The following is a 19292-nucleotide window of genomic DNA, read 5'->3' as shown; positions in this document are numbered from 1 at the left end:
TAAAACCAGAAATCATCCAAAATCCGCTCCGGGCACTATTCTAAGCCTCAGAGAGGACACACGTGACCTCTCCAAGGCCCAAACACCTTGGTTCAGAAAACAAGGTTCAGGTCGCGTCTGGGAGGTCTGCAGGGTGATGGTCTGGTGGTTCGGCATTCATGATGGGGCAAATCTGTGGATGTCAAATCCACAGATAAAGAGGCTGCACCTATACATACATACATAGAGGAAAATATATAATAATTAAGGCTGAGACTATGAAATGCAAGCTCACATATATACAAAATATGCACAATGTTTGTCAGGTCCCAGGCCTCCTGCTGTGACCTGGACACTGACTCAAGGAGAAGGCCTGACTGGGTCAGATGATCTAAAAGCACAAGTGGCAAAGGCACTTGATCAAGGGCTTGAAACCTAGACTGAGTTTAGCAACCCAGACCCCACCCAATCCAGAGACTCCCAGACTACAGACCCCTAAGGCAGATGCTGCTGCAGACACAACAGCCTCACTCCCTAAAAGCCTCACACTCCCTTATCACTGCAGACAGCTTGGCCAGCTGGAGTTAATGGAGAGAAAATGGAATACCAGACTCTAAGCCAGAGGGCTGACTCTTTAAGGGTTTCCATTCACCAGCAAGGGAGCAAGATCTTGGGAGGATAGTCAGACCCAGGGAATATATAAGAGTATATAAGCGCTCCGTTACCACCAACTCTTGTTGGAACAATTCTGAATATTTGCCTTGGCATTTTAGCATAGACCCTGAATCCAAGCTGTGGGTCAATTTCTTTGTTCCCTATTACTGATTATTGCCTGACTTACATTCACTGATCTTCTCCATTGGCTCAGCTCAGCTCACACCAGTGGCGTCGCTAGGGGGGTACGGAACACACGGGATGACGCGCACGGGGGGGGTGACGTGTACTGGGGGGGTGATGTGCTAAAATTGCGGTGCTTAGGAGTAACCGCATCATATTATATACTGTTGGATGTGGAATTTCAAGCAGAATGCATTGCAAAAAAACCAAATATGTCCTTTCTATCAAAAGTTATGGCAAAAACCTGGAGAACAAAAATGCATGGATCCTAGGGAAAGTGAAAGTGAGCCATATCGTGCGTTTACTCATGTGTAAGCAAACTTGCCTTAGTCCGTTGGAAAAGGCAGGCTGAGAGGAATCCAAAGTCACCAGAATGGTCCTGATCCAATGAATGCAGCCCCAAAAAACACCTGAGAAGGAAGTCCCTCCCTCCAAGCAGATGAATGTATTGAGCCCTATGGAAAGCAAAACTAAGCCTCACGGTCACATTTACTCGTGAGTAAGCAAACGTGCCTTGGCTGGTGTGGAAGATCAGGTGAAGGAGAGTGCAAGGCTACCAGAATGGTCCTGATCCTATGCACCTGGAGCTAAACAAGTGCTCCAGAAGGCAGCCTCCAACCCCCCCACTCCACCCCCACTAAAAAGGATCAAAACAGTGGCTTCAGCTGATAAGGTGAACTTTTTTGAGACCTGCAAAGCCAGGTGGATCCCGACAGTGATCTGGTTTAAACAGAAGTTCTTAAATTGAACTGGGCACTGGGTACGGCTGAAAACCTTACTGGTTTTGGAGGGAGGGTTTTGTTGCAGGCAGGCTACAGAGGAAATTCACTTGGTGAGCCAGGGCTGGTGTCTGCTTATTTAATTATTTGTTTTACTTTAATTATTTATACTGATTTATTTTAATTTTCCTGATGATGTCACTTCCACCATGACATCACTTCTGCTGGGTCTTAGACGGATTGTCATTCTAAAAAGTGGGTCCCAGTGCTAAAAGTTTGAGAACTGCTGCAATAAGGTGTTAGTAAGTTGACACCCTGGGGGGAGGTGACACCACTAGTGACCAAAAGCACTAAAATCAGTTTGGAGGAATAATACCATCATGTTGTATATCAATTAATGTGTGATTTCATGCAGAATGTGTTCTGTCTTTGTTCTATCAAAAGGTACAGCCAAAAAACCAGTGGGGGTGGAGTGGTGGTACATCACCACGCCCACCACCTGGGGTGTTGCCCTGCCCACTGCATGGGGGGGGGGTGTGACGTGCTGGCATCCTGCACCGAGTGATGCGAACCCTAGTGACGCCACTGGCTCACACAGACTGGCCACAACAGTAATGGCAATAACAGTCTCTCTAGCATTTTATGTCAGATACCTCTTCTGTAATGGTAGAAAAAACTATGGGTTTGGCTGAACCCCAAACAAAGAGAATCAAATTTACTGAGTATTCTAGTTCACTAATTGCATGCTAGTTCAGCAATTTCAGGTCGCCTGATCAGAGTAGTTTGTTTTTAAGGAGCCACAAAGTTATTTTTAATTAACTGAAGCATAGCAAAACAAAATGCATAATTAGAAAACTGGTTCCCGAAGTGTTGCTGTTTTGAAATATGTCACCCATTTATTTGACAACTGGAAGAGCAAGAATAAAGAAAAAATTACATAGCTAATGAAACTAGAATGATTCAGGGCCCAATCCTAACCAGTTTTCCAGTGCGGTGCAGCAGTGCCAATGGGGCATACGCTGCATCCTGTGGTGGTGGGGCAGTCACAGAGGCCTCCACAAGGTATGGGAACCAGGATTTGGTCACAGTGATGTTGGCTTGTAAATAAAATGCTGGCTCAAAGAGGAATTTTTAGGACCAAAAAAATTCATTCATCACTCCTCCATTGGAATCCCATTACAAGTTTTTAGAATCTAAGAGGATACATGATAAGAAATTGTATAGGAATTGTTGGCCTAAGGCTGGCAACTCTGACTGAACCTATTTCTGGAGATTTATTTTTCAGTCTGAGGTAAGCTGAAAGTCCTTGTAGCCCTTGTTAATCTCCAGAACTGCTTTCAGTAGTCATGCAGAGACTGATGCTAATTCCTGGAGACTCCAGGACAACCCTGAAGGGTTGGTAACCCTAGTTGGCAGGATGTTAAGATAACCAGAGGAGGGGAATCTTCTTCCTTCCCTCTTTTGCCCTGCACCGGCCACTTAGGGCGCAATCCTAACCCCTTATGTCAGTGCTTTCCAGCATTGACATAAGGGCAATGCAGCTCCAAGGGTTTGCAGCTCAAACATTCCCTTACTTTGAGGAGGCATCTGTGAGTGACACCCAACTGCAGGATGGAGTACATGTCCCATTGGCACCGCTATGCCAGTGCTGGAAAGCACTGACATAAGGGGTTAGGATTGCGCACTTAGGTATTTAAATATCTCTTTCCCACATTCCCAGTTTTATGTGTACACACCAGGTTAGAATCCCAAGCACTAAGCTCAAGCAATCTGCACCCAGAGATACAACAGGGATGGCTGAATGGGGATATGGGAGATGTGCATAGTGCTCAGTTTAGTTTGATGTCTGCTCTTTGCTGCTCTTTAAAGTTCATCTATAGCCCAATCCCTAACCAAATTTCCAGTGCTGATGCAGCCACATTGCAGTCCCAAGATAAGGGTACAAACATTCTCTTACCTTGAGGAGGCCTCCCTGACTGCCCCCTCCACAGCAGGATGCAGAGCATGGCTGCATTGGTGCTGGAATTGGGCTGTTAATAACCTAGCATTTAGAAGTGCTTCACCTGGAATGTTTTGATGTAATCATTATACTAGCTGTATTGTATTATTATCCCGATATTGCTGCTCAGGGGTTAAGGCTGAGAAGAAGTGGCTGATAGAAAAGCAGAATATTCTTTTATTATAATAAGATAATCATACATTTACCTTGAATATTCCACCTCTTCCTTTGCTGCAGACTATGTCTCTGCAAGAACTCCAGAAGGATTTTGGAAGCACTTCTCCAACGGATACCAACAACAACCAGACAGCTGCCAATGGCCCCAGGCTCTCCTATGTTGCTTTCAACCCATCTGCGAACTCTGCTGGGCAGGTCAATGCCTCTTGTGAACAGGGAGCGATTGCTAATCATCGGAGCAGTACCTGTAGTACTATCCCAGCCTCAGATGTCGATCCAATACTTACAGCACCCCCATTTGTCAACTTCCACACAATAATTCTGGATATGAGTGGAGTCTGCTTTGTGGATCTGATGGGCACAAGAGCACTGGGGAAGGTGAGCTATTTCCCTGGTTCTGCTTCCAATTTACTTTTGTGATCTCGCTGCAGCTACTGTGTTTTAAATTGACGGTTGGGCTCAGTTAAATATGTTGAAACCGAGCCCTTGATTTCACACAAGGTTGGCAGGCACAAGGCTGCTTCAAGCCAACATCAATTGGGGTGGGAAACTATAATTGTAAGGGGTGGAAAACCGAGCAGTGAGGATGAGATGCTAAGCAGAGGTCAGTCATCAGGAGGGTCTGTGTGATCCTGTAATGGCCAAGATCAGATCAAGAGTCAGAAGGGAGAAACAGGCAAGACAGAGGCTGTTGTCATGGAGCAACAGTTTTGAGGCAAGCAAGACTGGAAAGCCAATATGGTGCTAGAGCAGGAGGTTAGTAAAAATTAGGGGTTGGGCATCGAGGATCAAGCACAAGCATGAAGCAAGAGTGAGATACCTCACAGCTTGACAAATAAGATACAGTGCACAAAGACAACTGGAGCAAGACAAGGCATACAGAATATATCCTGGTAATGAGCAAACAGAGCCAGTATCTAATGCATTGCTTTAGCTCTTTCCATTGGCACTGTGAGTTTTATGTATAGACTTACACAGCCCATGGGCCATGAGGAGTCTGAACAATCTGGAACAAACCATTGAATAAGGAGATTCTGATTCTCCTTCTGCAGAACTGTAGGTGCCATGTTGCACAATATTCAGAATGCTCAAGGTTCAGGTGGTCCAGCTGTATTAAGGCATACCAATTCATTGAGTGTGTGGAACAGGAGGGGGGAGCAGGGGCATGCTGTCTAGCCATACTCCTGATGGCAATGCACCCTCTAGCCATGCACCCAGGCAGCAGCACATTCAGCCTTTGTTTGCAAAGGGCAGAAAGCAGGGCAGGTTCCTCCATGAGACTTGGAACTTGTCCTGTGTACAAAGCTACCCTTTGCACACAAGCACTGAATGTGTGGGCAGCTGTGGGATGTGACCAGCAGTTGTATCAGTGCAGGACATGTGATACTTTCTTTCCTCCTTCCCTGCAACTTTCCTACCCTACCCAGTTCCCTGGGTAACTCCTGAATTGTGTCTATTATGTCAACGGAAGCGAAATACTTTGAAAATCCAGTGCCTCTTAGATTTTTTATCATCTTGTATGTAGCAAGGAAACAATTACAGTACTGAGTGTAGCATTTGAAGTACATCCCATATGAATCAGATGCTGTGCTGTAAAGTCATATGAAAGCAATTATCTCTTTTTTGCCTTTTTGTGTAGCTGTGCACCAACTATCAGAGGATTGGAATTAAAGTCTTCCTGGCTAATGTACCTGGTAAGAATATTGCCACATGTACCATACATCATCTATCTTTCATTTTTGAGGGCTTTGAGGAGCAGAACTGCTGCAGGAGGCAAGATACTGGATGCAAAATGTATTATCAGAAGATTGTTCACTTGACTTCAAGCTGTTGCAAAATCTCCACAAAAATAATACAGAGAAAGCTTAAATTACTACATTATAGTATGGACACATATACACATGCAGTGTATATACTGCCTTTCAGACTGTACTCTCAATTTGTTTGTACCAAGTTCCTACCTATCTTGGTTTCATTTAAAGTAAATAATACAAGGTGCAAAGATGATAAGCCATCAGAACTTTTACATACACCTTTGCAAGGATATATCTTATCTCAATATAGAAAAAAGACTTGAATAGGTCTTTAATAATGCAAAGCAGGTACAGAATTCATTGCATTTTTGGGGGGGGGGAGATTAGATTGCATGATTTCTCTTCCCCCCTAATTATTTTGTTGGTTTTTGCTGGATTTTAAACTGCAGAACAGCCTTAGAGGCTGCCAGCTTGACTTTGGAAGAGTAGGGGGAAAGAGGCAACTTCATGCTTTCCCTTCCTGCCATTTTTTCCACTCAAATGTGCCAAGCTGCTTTTTTGCCTCTTGGGGAAAAAAGACATTGGCACCCCCCACCAGTTGGGAGAGCAGTTTTGAGTGGACAAACCGCAGGAAGAAAAAGGTTAAGCATTTCTTCCCTCCTCCCTCTTTACCCTTCATGCCCTCAGGACCCAATCCTATCCAACTTTCCAGTGCTGACAGAACTGTGCCAATGGGGATGTGCGCTGCATCCTGCAGTGGGGTGGGCAGTCATGGGGGCCTCCTCAAGATAAGGTAACATTATGTTTGTTCCCTGCATTGTGGCTACATTATACTGGAAAGCTGGATAGGATTAGGCCCTCAGTCTACTACTTCCTGCTCTTTACATTAGAAAAAAAAATTGGGAGACAAATTGCACATCTGATGTCGCGTGTGGTTTCTGTTCCTCTGTGCTAGTATTAAATATCCAACGTGACTTGGTGTTGTATCAGTTCCCTGGTGTAAACCCACAATTTCATTCTGGCTCTTTTAGATAGCTAAAGGGTTTGTAGTGTATGAAGGTACCTAACAAAGCCTTTGTAGCTAGAAGGAAGAACTCACAAAAGGTTTTATTTTTAAATCACACAAAAGCCAATGAATAGACAGGAATAGGAGACTTACCTGATTAAAGAGTTGAATTAGTGTTTTGTTCTGCTTGACCACATTTTACATCCAGGAAATCATTAGCTATCACTAATGGTTGTAAATGTGTGACTTTATTTATTTATAAGAAGTAGGATTATACCTAGAATTCACTGAACTGTATTGTTCTTGGTAATGGTATGTAACTGATACGTCAAAGCAAATTAAAGCTAATCATATTGAGGAAAGTTAGAAACACAAGGGGAAAAGGCAGGACCTTGGGGGCATAAGGGTAGTATTTTATTTATGACCATATTTCCTCCAGGTCTTTACATATTAAATCTGTTATATAGGTATATAAAAGGAATCATGTGGGACTTCTGTCTTTTGTCTGCAATGGATGAAGGTTTCTCACCCATAAAACTTTGTCCTTCAAACAAACAGCAACAGGGCTATGTTCTATCTCCACCTGTGAGATTCTTTGTCAATTTCAAGGACTCCTATGGGCTTTGAATAAGGGAGACTTTTGTGCTGTATCGAACTGTTGTACTTAGCAAATATTATTTACACTCTCCTGGATATTCTCCATTTCACATGGATTTAAGAGATCAGACTCCTTTCCACATGGATATTAGGGAACATTCTTTTCACATGGATGTTAAGGAACAGGAAATGCACTGATTCAAATAATTTCCTAGTACACTGCTTTCAGTCAGTTTATGTTTTTTGTCTCTTGCAGCCCAAGTGTATGATGATATTCGCACAGGGGGAGTCTTTGAAGAAGGAGGCCTTGAACCCAGTCACCTCTTTGTGACCATCCATGATGCTGTTCTGTTTGCAACAATGAATGGAAGCAGAGCCCCACATCTTCCTGTTTTTGCAGAGGTATGGATGATTCATTGACCTTCCACTTAGGGCTTGTTTTGACTATTGGCTGCACCAGTGTAGTTGTGTGTGTGTTTCATACTCTCCTCCCTAGAGGTGACACTGGGATTTGCAGCATCCAGTGCAAGAGCTCACTGCGTCACCCCCATGATGGACCTCTTCCAGTACCAGACCATACAGAATACATTTCAATATAATACACACAGCCTAAATGCAGTGGCATCACTAGGGTTGGTGTCACCCCCATTCACTTTATTTATTAGATTTATTTATATAATTTATAGTATCCAACAAATCAGTAACCAACAAAAAATCAGTGGCCAACTTGGTGACACTCACACAACTGAAGGGCAGCCCAATCCTGAGCTGCTCAGTGTGTGGGGCTGCAGCAGCACCAAAAATGGCTGCCACTGCATCCTGTGCACTTTGCAGGGACCACCAGCAGCTCCTCAGGAGTAGCCCCATTGCTCCTGCAATTAGGCTACTCAATTCCACCCTGACCCTCGGGTCGACATAGAATTTTGAGCCTCCATGTTAGGCTGGAAGCCCAAAATATAGGCTCAGGAACCAGTGAAGCATCCCGCCTCACTCCTGCCCCACTCTCTCCCCCTGGCATGCCTTCTCCCACCCTCGCTCCACCTCCCCGCGCCCCAGAACGCCTCCTCCCCGTCTCCCCCATGCCTCCACCTACCTCAACGCTGCTCTGTGGTCTGCGCAACTGCCGAGCAGCGGAGCTCCAGCGCTCGCCCAGTGCTCAGCTACCACCAGCAGAGCACATGCGCTAGGACCCGCAAACGTGCCTTATGGCACGTTTGCAACAGTGCACACTAGCAGTGAGCCAGCGCACAGAGCTCAGGATTGGGCTCTAAGAGTTCTAGTAATAAGAGTTGGGCTGTCATATGGAAGAAGGGAATAATTTATTCACAACTGTCTCTGAAAGTAGAGCTAGAACCAACAGGTACAAATTGCTAGAGAGGAGATTTTGATTAGACATCAGGACAAAATTCCTGACGGTCAGGGTGGTTTGGCAGTGGAACAGATTGCTGGGAGAGGTGGTGGACTCTCCCTCACTGGAGATATTCAAGCAAAGGCTCGACAAGCATCTGTTGGAGATGCTCTAAGAGGATTTCCTGCCTAAGGATGACCTATTAGGCCCCTTCCAACTCTATGATTCTATGAGTTCTCCTGGCCAGGGTAATCCTATTAAACCTAATAATCCCTTCTCTTCTCACTGAAATTGCTCACACATTTTGAAGCTAGTTCTACAGCCATAAAGATTAGAAACTGCAGGGGAAATGATGCATGGAAATGAGAGTTGATTCATTCTAACACCTGCTGTATCATAACAACACTTCATTGGCTTTCAGAACAATCAGTCTCATTGGTCAGTTTTGAGTTAAGAAAATCTACTTTTTGTTATAGAATGCAGTTGTGTTTTCCTTTTCTGTGTATTTGGTCATAACCGTTGATAAAATAGATATCTAAACAGGGTTTGTTTCACTGCATTCTGTATAAAATTCTTCATTGAGATATATATCATGATGGTATTAAATATTAAGATGTCACAATTTTGGCCAGTAAGTGCGTCATTGGTTGAGTTCCGTACTCCTCTAGTGACACCATTGCTCCTACCTTATTTTCAGACCTTATTTTAAGAATGTAGTCAGCAACTAGTTTAGTTATCAGTTCAATTTAGGACAAACTATGAAATGCAGCCCAGTCTTTCTCACTGTGCCTCTAATTCACTATCACTCTTAGGGAACAATCCTAATCAGGTCTACTCAGAAGTAAGTCCTATTTTGTTCAGTGGGGCTTACTCTCAGGATAGTGTGGTTAGGATTGCAGCCTTAGACACACAACCTGCTCCTGCCCAGGTTAATCCTGTTAAACCTAATAATCCCTTCTGTTCTCACTGAACTTGCTCACACGTTTCAAAGCTAGTTCTGCTGCCATGAAGATAAGAAACTGCAAGGGAAATGATTAAACTTTTCTCCCCCAGTGCTGACACACTAATCTGATTGATCCACACACAACTGCTTTTAGTGTTAAAAAGAAAGCAGACTGGATCACAGGTCATCTGGTTTGGCCCCCAGTGATAATCAGATCTGAGTACTATTATCATTATTTTAAGAAGAACTAATAATAATAATAATAAATAATAATAAACTTTATTTATATCCCACCCTTCTCCCTAAAGGGACCCAGGGCAGCTAACAACATATAAAAAACACATTTAAAAACATAAATTAAGACAAGTAGCAGATAAAAACATTAAAAACACATTAATAGTGACCTTAAAAAACAGTAGTCAGATTAAAAGACAGACTAAAAAGAGTACAAAAGAGCAAGTTACAGAGGAATCAGGCCTGTAAAAACTACAAAAGGTGTAAAAAATGTTAAAAGGCCAAAGAATCAGAAGGCTTGTGTAAACAGCAGTGTCTTCAGGCCTCGCCTGAAACTCTCAAGAGAGGGAGCCATTCTCAAGTCAAGGGGAAGGGAGTTCCATAATGTTGGTGCCACTACCGAGAAGGCCTTATTTCTTGCAGCCGCCCCCCGGACCTCCTTGGGTGGCGGCACTTGTAGAAAGGTCTTCTCTGATGACCTGAGAGGGCGAGCCGGATTGTACGGGAGTAGGCGGTCTCTAAGATATCCTGGCCCAGAGCAGTATAGGGCTTTAAAGGTCAAAACCAGCACCTTGAATTGGGCCCAGAAACGAATGGGCAGCCAATGTAGCCCCCGGAGAAGCGGACTGACAGAGTCAAACCGCCTAGCTCCAGTGACCACACAGGCTGCCGCATTCTGCACTAATTGCAGTTTCCGAACCATCTTCAGGGGCAGCCCCACATAGAGCGCGTTACAATAATCTAACCTCGATGTCACCGTGGCATGGATCACCGTGGCCAGGTCTGCACGATCCAAGTACGGCCACAGCTGGCGCACCAGCCGAAGCTGAGCGAAGGCCCCCCTAGCCACAGCCGCCACCTGGGAATCCAGGAGCAGCTGCGAGTCCAGGAGGACCCCCAAGCTGCGAACCTGCTCCTTCAGAGGGAGTGCAACCCCATTCAGAGCAAGCCGATAATCCAGCACCTGCATCGAGGATTTCCGAACCAGGAGAGCCTCTGTCTTTTCCGGATTTAATTTCAGCTTGTTAGCCCCCATCCAGATCCTTACTGCTTCCAGACAGCACTCCAGGCCCTCAACCGCCACCCTGGAATCTGGAGGAAAGGAGAGATAGAGCTGGGTGTCATCAGCATATTGATGGCACCTCACTCCAAACCCCCGGATGACCTCTCCCAGCGGTTTCATGTAGATATTAAATAGCATGGGGGACAGAATTGAACCCTGCGGCACCCCGCACCTCAAAGGCCAGGGTGTCAAACAGGCATCCCCCAGCACCACCATCTGGGACCGACCCTCCAAGTAGGAGCGGAACCACCGCAAAACAGTGCCTCCAACTCCCAACTTGGCTAGTCGGCCCAGAAGGATACCATGGTCGATGGTATCGAAAGCCGCCGAGAGGTCCAGCAGGACCAACAGGGACGCACTCCCCCTGTCCAGTCCCCGGCATAGGTCATCCATCAAGGCGACCAAGGCAGTTTCCGTTCCGAAGCCCGGCCTGAAACCAGATTGAAAAGGATCCAGATAATCCGCTTCATCCAAGACCCTCTGGAGTTGGGTCGCCACCACCCGCTCAATGACCTTGCCCAGAAATGGGATGTTGGAGACTGGCTGATAGTTATTCAACACAGTGGAATCCAGGGAGGGCTTTTTCAGGAGGGGGCGAACCACCACCCGCTTCAAGATGAGCGGCAACGTCCCCTCCACCAAGGAAGAATTGACCACCCTCCCCGTCCACTCAGCCAGTCCCCCCCGGGCAGCTCTAATCAGCCAAGCTGGGCAAGAGTCAAACAGGCAGGCAGACGGCCTCACACTCCAAAGGAGTCTGTCCACATCCTCAGGCTGCACAAGCTGAAAAGAATCCCACAACACTGGACAAGCAGTTGCCAAGGGGACATCATCAGACATTGTCAATGTGGCATCCAAGTCGCGACGAATACGATCGATTTTATCTGCAAAATGTTGGGCAAACACGTCGCAGCGGCTGACCGTGTATTCCTCCTGGACTACCGGAGGGGCCTGATGAAGGAGGCCCCGCACCACACGGAACAGCTCTGCCGGATGGCTATCAGCAGACGCAATGGTAGCAGAGAAGAACGATCTCTTCGCTGCTACCACCGCCACTATAATACACCAATTCATAAACTTTGATTATAATCATTGTCAACAGCCTTCAGAGAATTTGTAGTTTCATCCTTTTGTTGCTTATTCACCATGGAGATAAACATATTTAATTATTTCCACCCCGCTTAGGGCCCTCAAGGCAGCTTACAAAACAATATATCAATACAATGATGCATAAAACAATACTAAAACATTAATGTTAAAACAATTAAAACCATAAAAACAACTAAGAGCCCAATCCTGAACTCTTATCACTGGTGCTGTGTGTTGCAAATGTGCCATAAGGTACATCTGCAGCCCTCAGCACCAGTCCAGTGGTGGTGCTAGCTTAGCACCAGCTGACGTTGGGCTAGCACTGGTGGGCTGCCGCTGCTCCACTGTTCCATAGCTGCCTGAACCGCTGGGCAGTGGAGAAGTAGGTCGGGGAGTGGCAGGAGGCGGGGAGGAGGCGTTCTGGGTTGTGGGGAGGGCAGGGAAAGGGCGGGGAGGAGGCAGGCTGTGGAGCGGGAGCAGGGTGAGAGGGAGATGGGGCCCAGAGGAGCTACACTCTTCTGCATCCAGAGCCTCCGTGTTGGGCCCGACACAGAGGCTCTTAATTCTACGGCAGCCCAAGGGTTGCTGTAGAGTAGCCCCATTGAGGGGCTACTTGCTTTACCCGGTGGAAGGGGACAAAAATCCTGTTTCCCCTAGGAGCCACCAGCAGCTGCCCTGTTGCGTGCAGGATGCCGCAGCAGCCATTTGAATGCCACGGCAGTTCCAGCCCAATGGGCAGCTCAGGATTGGGCTGCAAAACAATAACACAGCATATGCATTTACAATGAAGACTCACAGAATCACTAAGCTACAACTAGAATAATTTGCCTAACATTCCTAAGCTCTGATGGAAAGAGGGGCAATAAATAGCATTTGTGTATGTAGTTAGGACTAAGAACATTCTGAAGTGTGCTCAGTGCACTGTCCTGTCCTGTCCTTCTTCCAATGGGTTGAATTTTCTTGTGTATGTATCAGCTTATCACAGCTTAACATTCCACGCTTTCATAGGCAAATGTGTGAACTGGCTCTGTTGAAAGTACTGGGCTTAAGAAAATTGATATGAGAATGATGCCTTGTGACTGATCTGTGATGGCTGATTCAGACATGCAAGTCATCAGCAGATATGCTGCAGTTCTGAATACGTGAATAAATGTGAGAATCAGCCTTCAGAGTCCCTACACTAATAATGCTTGTTTATTACCTTTATTTATAACATACCTGAAGAACAAATTAGCAGCAAAGACTTAAAAAAAAACAAACCACCAGCTACTGGTGTTTTGTATTCAGCTACTGAGATCATGGGATAACTTTGCTCCTCATTTTCTTGTTTGCCACTTGATAAAGTGGCACCTTTCCTTGCCACCACTTGATAAAGGATTTGCTGACCCAGCCTTCAGCTGACATGATGAAATGTCTTATCTTTTCCATATAGCAACTATTTGCTCCTCACAGATTTGCTGAAGGTGAAACCACCTGGTTATCATTAGGTGTGGGACAAGGGACTAAGGCCTTGTTCCACAGTGGATGTGTGATATATCTTGAAACTCAGCAGAAGACAGCAATGTAGTGCTTGAACAATCTCTTTAAAAGCCCAGGCTACACCACACATTAATATGTGTGTCCAGAACATTCATAGCAGATATTCATGTGCATTTTTTCTAGGATAACATCTCCATTTCCTCCACTGGTAAATAGTTCTCCTACCTTATGTTAGAAACACCTAGTTTCTAAATCTCCTTTCCTACTATTCAACTCATTTCAAGAACAAAAAGAATTGTAGCACCACTAAAACCAAAGTGTTCACAGAAAGAGTGTTCTATGACTTGTTTTTAGGATACTTTTTTATAATACTATACAAGTACAAGATGCATGCACAGTTTATTAATCATGATTTGCAGGTGTGTTCTAGCCTTGTTATTCCTTTAAAAATGTATGCAAAGTGTTTCCAAAGAACTGGATTTTATGCAACCTGGAAATTTTTTTTTCCACAGTTTAAACAGTAGTATGTGAAATTTTTGCCAAGTAATCAAGTTCCAATTATCACTTCACCTTATGTCTGGATCAATCAGAGGGCAGAGCCTTTCAACTCTGAACATTTTCCTTTCTGTGCTCAGCTGTTAGTTGCTATGGTAATTTTCCTGGGACATTCCAGCCAAAGTTAACCTTTTATTCTCCTTCCTTCTGCTGCAGCCTGGTTCTGCTTTGCAAATGCTTGCAAAGCAGGTCTGTTTTTTGAAACACCAGGATGGGATCCTCCTTCCCAGGCTACAATTCAGTGCACTATTACTTCAGAATAACACCCATGGAAAGCAGTGGGTCTACTTCTGAGTAAAAAGGGTTGCAAATATCTCATCTCTCTGCTGTAAATTGAATTGCACACTCTCAGTTATGTGTTATGGGTTGTACAGGCTGAGACTAATTATTTGCATGGGTTCCGATCCAAGCACTAACGTGGATGGCAAAAAGCGCACTATAGCAAATCAATTTAAAAAACATAGTTTCTTTGCTCCAGTGATTTAAAAACAGCCTTGCTGACTCCAGGATAAGAGTCATTAAGAAGACAATCCATCAATCAGTCCTCCTCCAACCTCTTCACTCAGCCCCTCCCTTCATCAATGGAAACATGCTCAGGGGGAAGGGAGGGGCCGCTGGAAAGAAGATTGATGGATTGTCAGCCAGCTGCCCTCTCTCTCGAGTTCAAGAACCTTTATTGGCATTAAAATGCCCTCTCTCTCATTAAGGAGGCTATTGTTAAAGCACTGTTCAGTTTTTTAAACTGATTTTAAAGGGGTGCATTTTTCCCCTTCTCCAGGGATCAGCAAATTCCTTCTCATTTGCAGTAGCCATTCATGTTGAGTCAAATCTGTGTATAAATAGGCTGGAGGGGGGAGCTTCTGGCTTAACACGACAGATACCTTAAAGGTGGATTTGATTCATGGTGGTTCCCAACCTTTTTCACTTGCATATCCCTTGGCAGCCCATTTCCATAAATTGTACCATTCATATTAGCAAAATGTTTGTAATTAAGAATACAAGCCCTCCTCTCCTCCATATGAAAGCCCAGACTTCATGTATTCATCACATATTTTCTCTTTTCATCTGTTTGAAGAACAGAAGACTCTGCCTTTGCACTGCTTTGCACCAGAAGTGTCCTGAGAAATTCTCAGTGATTGATCACTTTCCATATTGTTTCAGCTTTTCTACTGTGCTGGTTTTCAACCACTGGTTCATAGATGAATTGATGACCAAAAACTAGCTATTGGTGGGGCTTTCACAAACTAGCTACCTGCCTTCCTGCCTTGCTGGTCCTTCTGCATTCTGGAGCATGGCCTGCCTTTTTCTGCCATTATTCCATTCTTTTTCCCCTAAAGGTTCTGTTGAGTGTCCCTGGGAGTACATGAATACCAGGTTGGGAACCAGTTTTACTGGTGGATACCAGTTTTACTGGTATGTAGTTTACAGTGCACTTACTCTGATAGGGTTTACAAAAAGGTGGTGAAGACCAGAATTTAAAAAAAATAAAAATGTATCTTATGATCTTTTACTATGTTTTTAATAAATTAAGAGACTACAGTTCTTAGTTCTTAGTGGTAGGTTATTTTTCAGGATCTGGCCTTGGGTAAAATCAGACAAAACTATAGTCAGACTCCCCCCTAAGTTTAACCCCCGACTTATTCGAGCGTCATAGAAAATTCCCTGATTGTTGGATTGCCCTTGGCTTATCTGTGGGGTCGACTTATAGGCGAGTGTCTATAGGCGAGTGTCTGCAGTGAGTGTAGAAGTGTTGCCAGAATAGCGCATAAATGTATTTACACAAATATGTTAGAGTACCTTTTGCTAATGTTTACACCCTATGTCAGTGCTTCCCAAACTCCTACAAGGGAGTTAGGAGCACTGTGTCTGCGGAGAAAAGACTACGGCAGCAACATGATCCCCAGGATTATGCTGCTACTGAGGGGGAGGGCATTTTAAAATGCCACACTAAGGGAGTGGGGGGGTGTGGAGAACCCCACAGATGCCTCTGCAGGGCTCCCCAAGCCTTCTGGCTGGTGGGTCCCAACCCCCCACTTTGGGAACCACTGCCACTGCCTTATGTTAATATTTCAGTTCTGAATTTCTAGTTTAGTTTGAGATGTTTATTCCAACTCTCCAGCTGTAAAGACTATTTCCATGAATTATTTTGTGGCTAACTACATTCTCCTGTCTTTTAGCTTGCAAATGGTAATCAGTGATTTCTCATTTTTCTATACAGAGATCAAATCAGATAGAAGTTTTTGTCTCTGATGATTCTCTGGAAGACAGCAGTGCTGAATTCCACAACTTGGAAGAAGTAAGTGAAAGGCAAAGATGGTTGTGGCTGAAATCACCCGGATTTTACCCTGAACCCTCCACTGCACATTTCTGGCCTGTTGCTCATATCCTAACACAAATTCTCTTTTCTCCTAGGAGATGTTTGGAAGCATTTTTCATTCAGATGCGCAGACAGCATTGTGAGCTCAAAAGGAACATGATTATGTTGGCAAACCTTCTTGGACTGACTCCTTATCCATGACATTCTTTTATGGAGAAAGGTTCCTGTGTTTGATTAGCAAGGACAATGGCCTTTGTACATTTTGGATATGGGACCATGGTGCTTTTGCAGCACAGAGTATACAGTGCCACTCTTACCTTACATTTTCTTTTCCTTACATTCATCTCTGCTTATGAAACTTGGAGCAACTGGCTCTTGATGCATGTGGCATGGGCATCAGAAGAAGGAACTCAGGGAATAACCGTCTATCTGGAAGAAGCAGAAGAGTAGAAGGACTATAACTACTTCTCCTTGGTCCATTTTCCAACACTACAAACAACTGTTATGTAACCATGCATATATGCATATCTAGGGTCTCTCAAGCACCAGCCTTGTCCTTATGAGTAGGACATGGAGAGCATTTGACAGCTCATCAGCCATAACTCTCATGCAATGCCATAATTAGGGTTTGCAGGGGGACTGTTATTTCTAAAGTGTGCACTGACATTAGAGACATCACACTAAAATTTTAAAAGCCCCAATACTGCTGCCCAGTTCCTCTGTGGCTTTTTAGTACTAAAATTTACGCCATTTCTGCCCAATGTTGCACATATGCAATAGGGATCAAATGTGTGGGCTGGGGAGAAATGGGTTAATACTCTTTCTTTTTTTTGTAGTTTAATTGAACCAATCAGACTACATGAATTATTTGTAGAACATCAATTATTTTTTGAAACAGGTGCTGAACTTTCTGTAGCAGTGCACATCATTACACCACTAGCTAGTGGCCATGCTGCCTTCTCCCTTTTCGGGAATCAGTCTTTTCAGTGAAAACGTTTCTGTCAGTAGGAGCTACACACATAGACAAACAGGCCCTTTCATAATACTTCAAACCAAAAATGAAGCTTATTTGATGGATGGCCTGACTAAACATACGCTGAAGCCAAAGGTAATATTTTCATTTACTGCAATGGATTATTATACTAGTCCTTGTGTTTAGAAATCTCAAATGAATGGCTACTTGCACAATATTTTCTTGCTTCCGTCAATAGGTAAACATTTACAAGCAGGTTCTGCTTAGGTTCATCTTGAGAAATAAACAAAGCTTCCAGAGGGCCAATTTTCCTTGACCTGATTACCAGTCTCAAACACATTCTGGAATAAGGATAAATTGTATGCCCTGAATAGCATATTACAAATATTTAGAAATTTGGTCTGCCTGATGTTCAAGCATCACCTCATATGGAATTTAGGATAAAGGACTCTAAACTGATTCACAAGCCAGAGCTTAGGGGCAATGTTTGGTTTATTTACTTCTCTCTCGAAAGCTGTTTTATTTTTTCAAGCACTAAATTACTTTTCATTAACATATGCTACAGACGAAGAGAATCTACCTCTCAGGCAGACAAGCCTGACTAGATAGCCTAGAAACAGGTCTTTTAATTTTATTTTGTAAATGCAAAGTAATTTTTATATAAAAATGTGAATGATGCAAATTACTATTGATGTCTTAGTTTTCTGTTGTAATTCCTTCTTGCAAGGAAGCCCTAAGATGTTGACTCTGTAAAGCCTGTAACAAGGTAAAATGTTTTAAAGTGAATGCAAAGTCTGATATATACAGCACAAGCCAAAGGTCATGAAGAAACCGGTTTGTACATAGATGCCCCCCTCCCATGCAGACTGTGCTAAAATGCTGATATCTAAATATTTCATTGTGAATATGTGGTTAGGGGGCGTTTCCAAGGAAAATTTAAAAAAAACAGCCAGAAAAATGAAAGTAACTTGAAACCGAAATGAAATGATCTAGTTTTCATTCAAAATACTGTATCACATTGTTAAAAATAAAGGAAAATCAGCTAGGCTCCAAAAGTGTGTTTAATGTAGTTATAGGATTGAAACTTAAAATATATGGTTTTGAAGCTGAAACCAAATGTTTGTTTAATTCTTAGGATTGTCTTATACAAAACTTGATATATACTCTGAACAAGATAATGTGGCTGCATTGTGGCTTTCAGATAAATGATGCCCATTTTGCAATGAAAACAGAACTCCATGAATCATCAGGAGTGGACAAACACATCCAGGATTACAATATCAGTCTGATTTTCTGTGATACTTTATTTCCAGAGGTACTTCCAAAAGGAAGTGGTTTTTTTTTTCCCCTCCCATACAGAGAATAACTTTTCAGAAACTTGAAAACTGTACTGGAGAGTTATTATTCCCTATAGTACACGTGTTTTTCTTTCCTATTCTACCAGAGGCTCCACCATGGCCTCTGTTCAAGTCAACATTGCAAGTTTCTACTGTGTTCAAGTAATATGCAGGAAAAAGTCAAAACTAACCCCACCAGGATAACTAACAGCCCAATCCTGAGCTGCCCAGGTTGCAGCGCTGCGGTGGTGCCAAACATGGCTACTGCCGCATCCTCTGCACTTTGAGCAGCTGCAGGCGGCACCTCAGAAGAAAGGGGCTTTTGACCCCTTCCCCGGGTAAATGCAGTAGCCCTACAATGGGGTTACTCGATTCACTGCCAACAAAAAGATCGGCGGTGAATCAAGTGCCTCCATGTTGGACGGTGAGCCCAACACAGAAGCTCTGGATTCAGTGGAGCATCACTCCACCAGTCCCGCCTCCCTCCCTCCCCGCTTTCTCCCCTCGGCATGCCTCCCCTGCCCTCTCCGCACCTCCTACCTCGAAGGAACGCCTCCTCCCTGCCCTTTGCTTGCCTGCCCCACACCCCCACTTACCAGTGGCGTCCCTGGGGGTCCCCGCATCCGGGGCAACCCCCCAGGAATCCGCCCTGCACACCCTGTTTTGCCCCCCTTCTCCGCCCCTGCACACCTGACCCAGAAGTAATTGCGCTGACATCACCGTCACTGCAATTATTTCCACGCAGCTACCTCCTCCGTTCCCCCTTTGAAAACAAGGGGGAATGGAGGAGGCAGCTGAGGCCCCCACAGAGCCTTCCACAGCCGCGGGGGTCTCCATGGCAGTGGTCTGGAGCTGCTGCCAGCAGCCCCAGACCGCTGCAGTGGAG

General features: G+C 44.4%; 1 protein-coding gene across 1 annotated transcript in view; it reads left to right on the top strand.

Moving 5' to 3' along the window:
• Positions 1–16239, top strand: part of SLC26A9 (solute carrier family 26 member 9) — a 49412-nt gene extending 33173 nt beyond the window's left edge. Inside the window, exons 16-20 of the mRNA XM_066625583.1 lie at positions 3772–4089; positions 5351–5405; positions 7325–7470; positions 15998–16075; positions 16192–16239. Of these exons, the coding sequence (XP_066481680.1) occupies positions 3772–4089; positions 5351–5405; positions 7325–7470; positions 15998–16075; positions 16192–16239 (645 nt within the window). The remainder of the gene's footprint in view (positions 1–3771; positions 4090–5350; positions 5406–7324; positions 7471–15997; positions 16076–16191) is intronic.
• The last annotated feature ends 3053 nt before the right edge of the window (positions 16240–19292 follow it).

The sequence above is a fragment of the Tiliqua scincoides genome, chromosome 4, assembly GCF_035046505.1.
Source record: "Tiliqua scincoides isolate rTilSci1 chromosome 4, rTilSci1.hap2, whole genome shotgun sequence".
Lineage (NCBI taxonomy): Eukaryota > Metazoa > Chordata > Lepidosauria > Squamata > Scincidae > Tiliqua > Tiliqua scincoides.
This window is presented reverse-complemented; position numbering and strand designations above follow the sequence as displayed.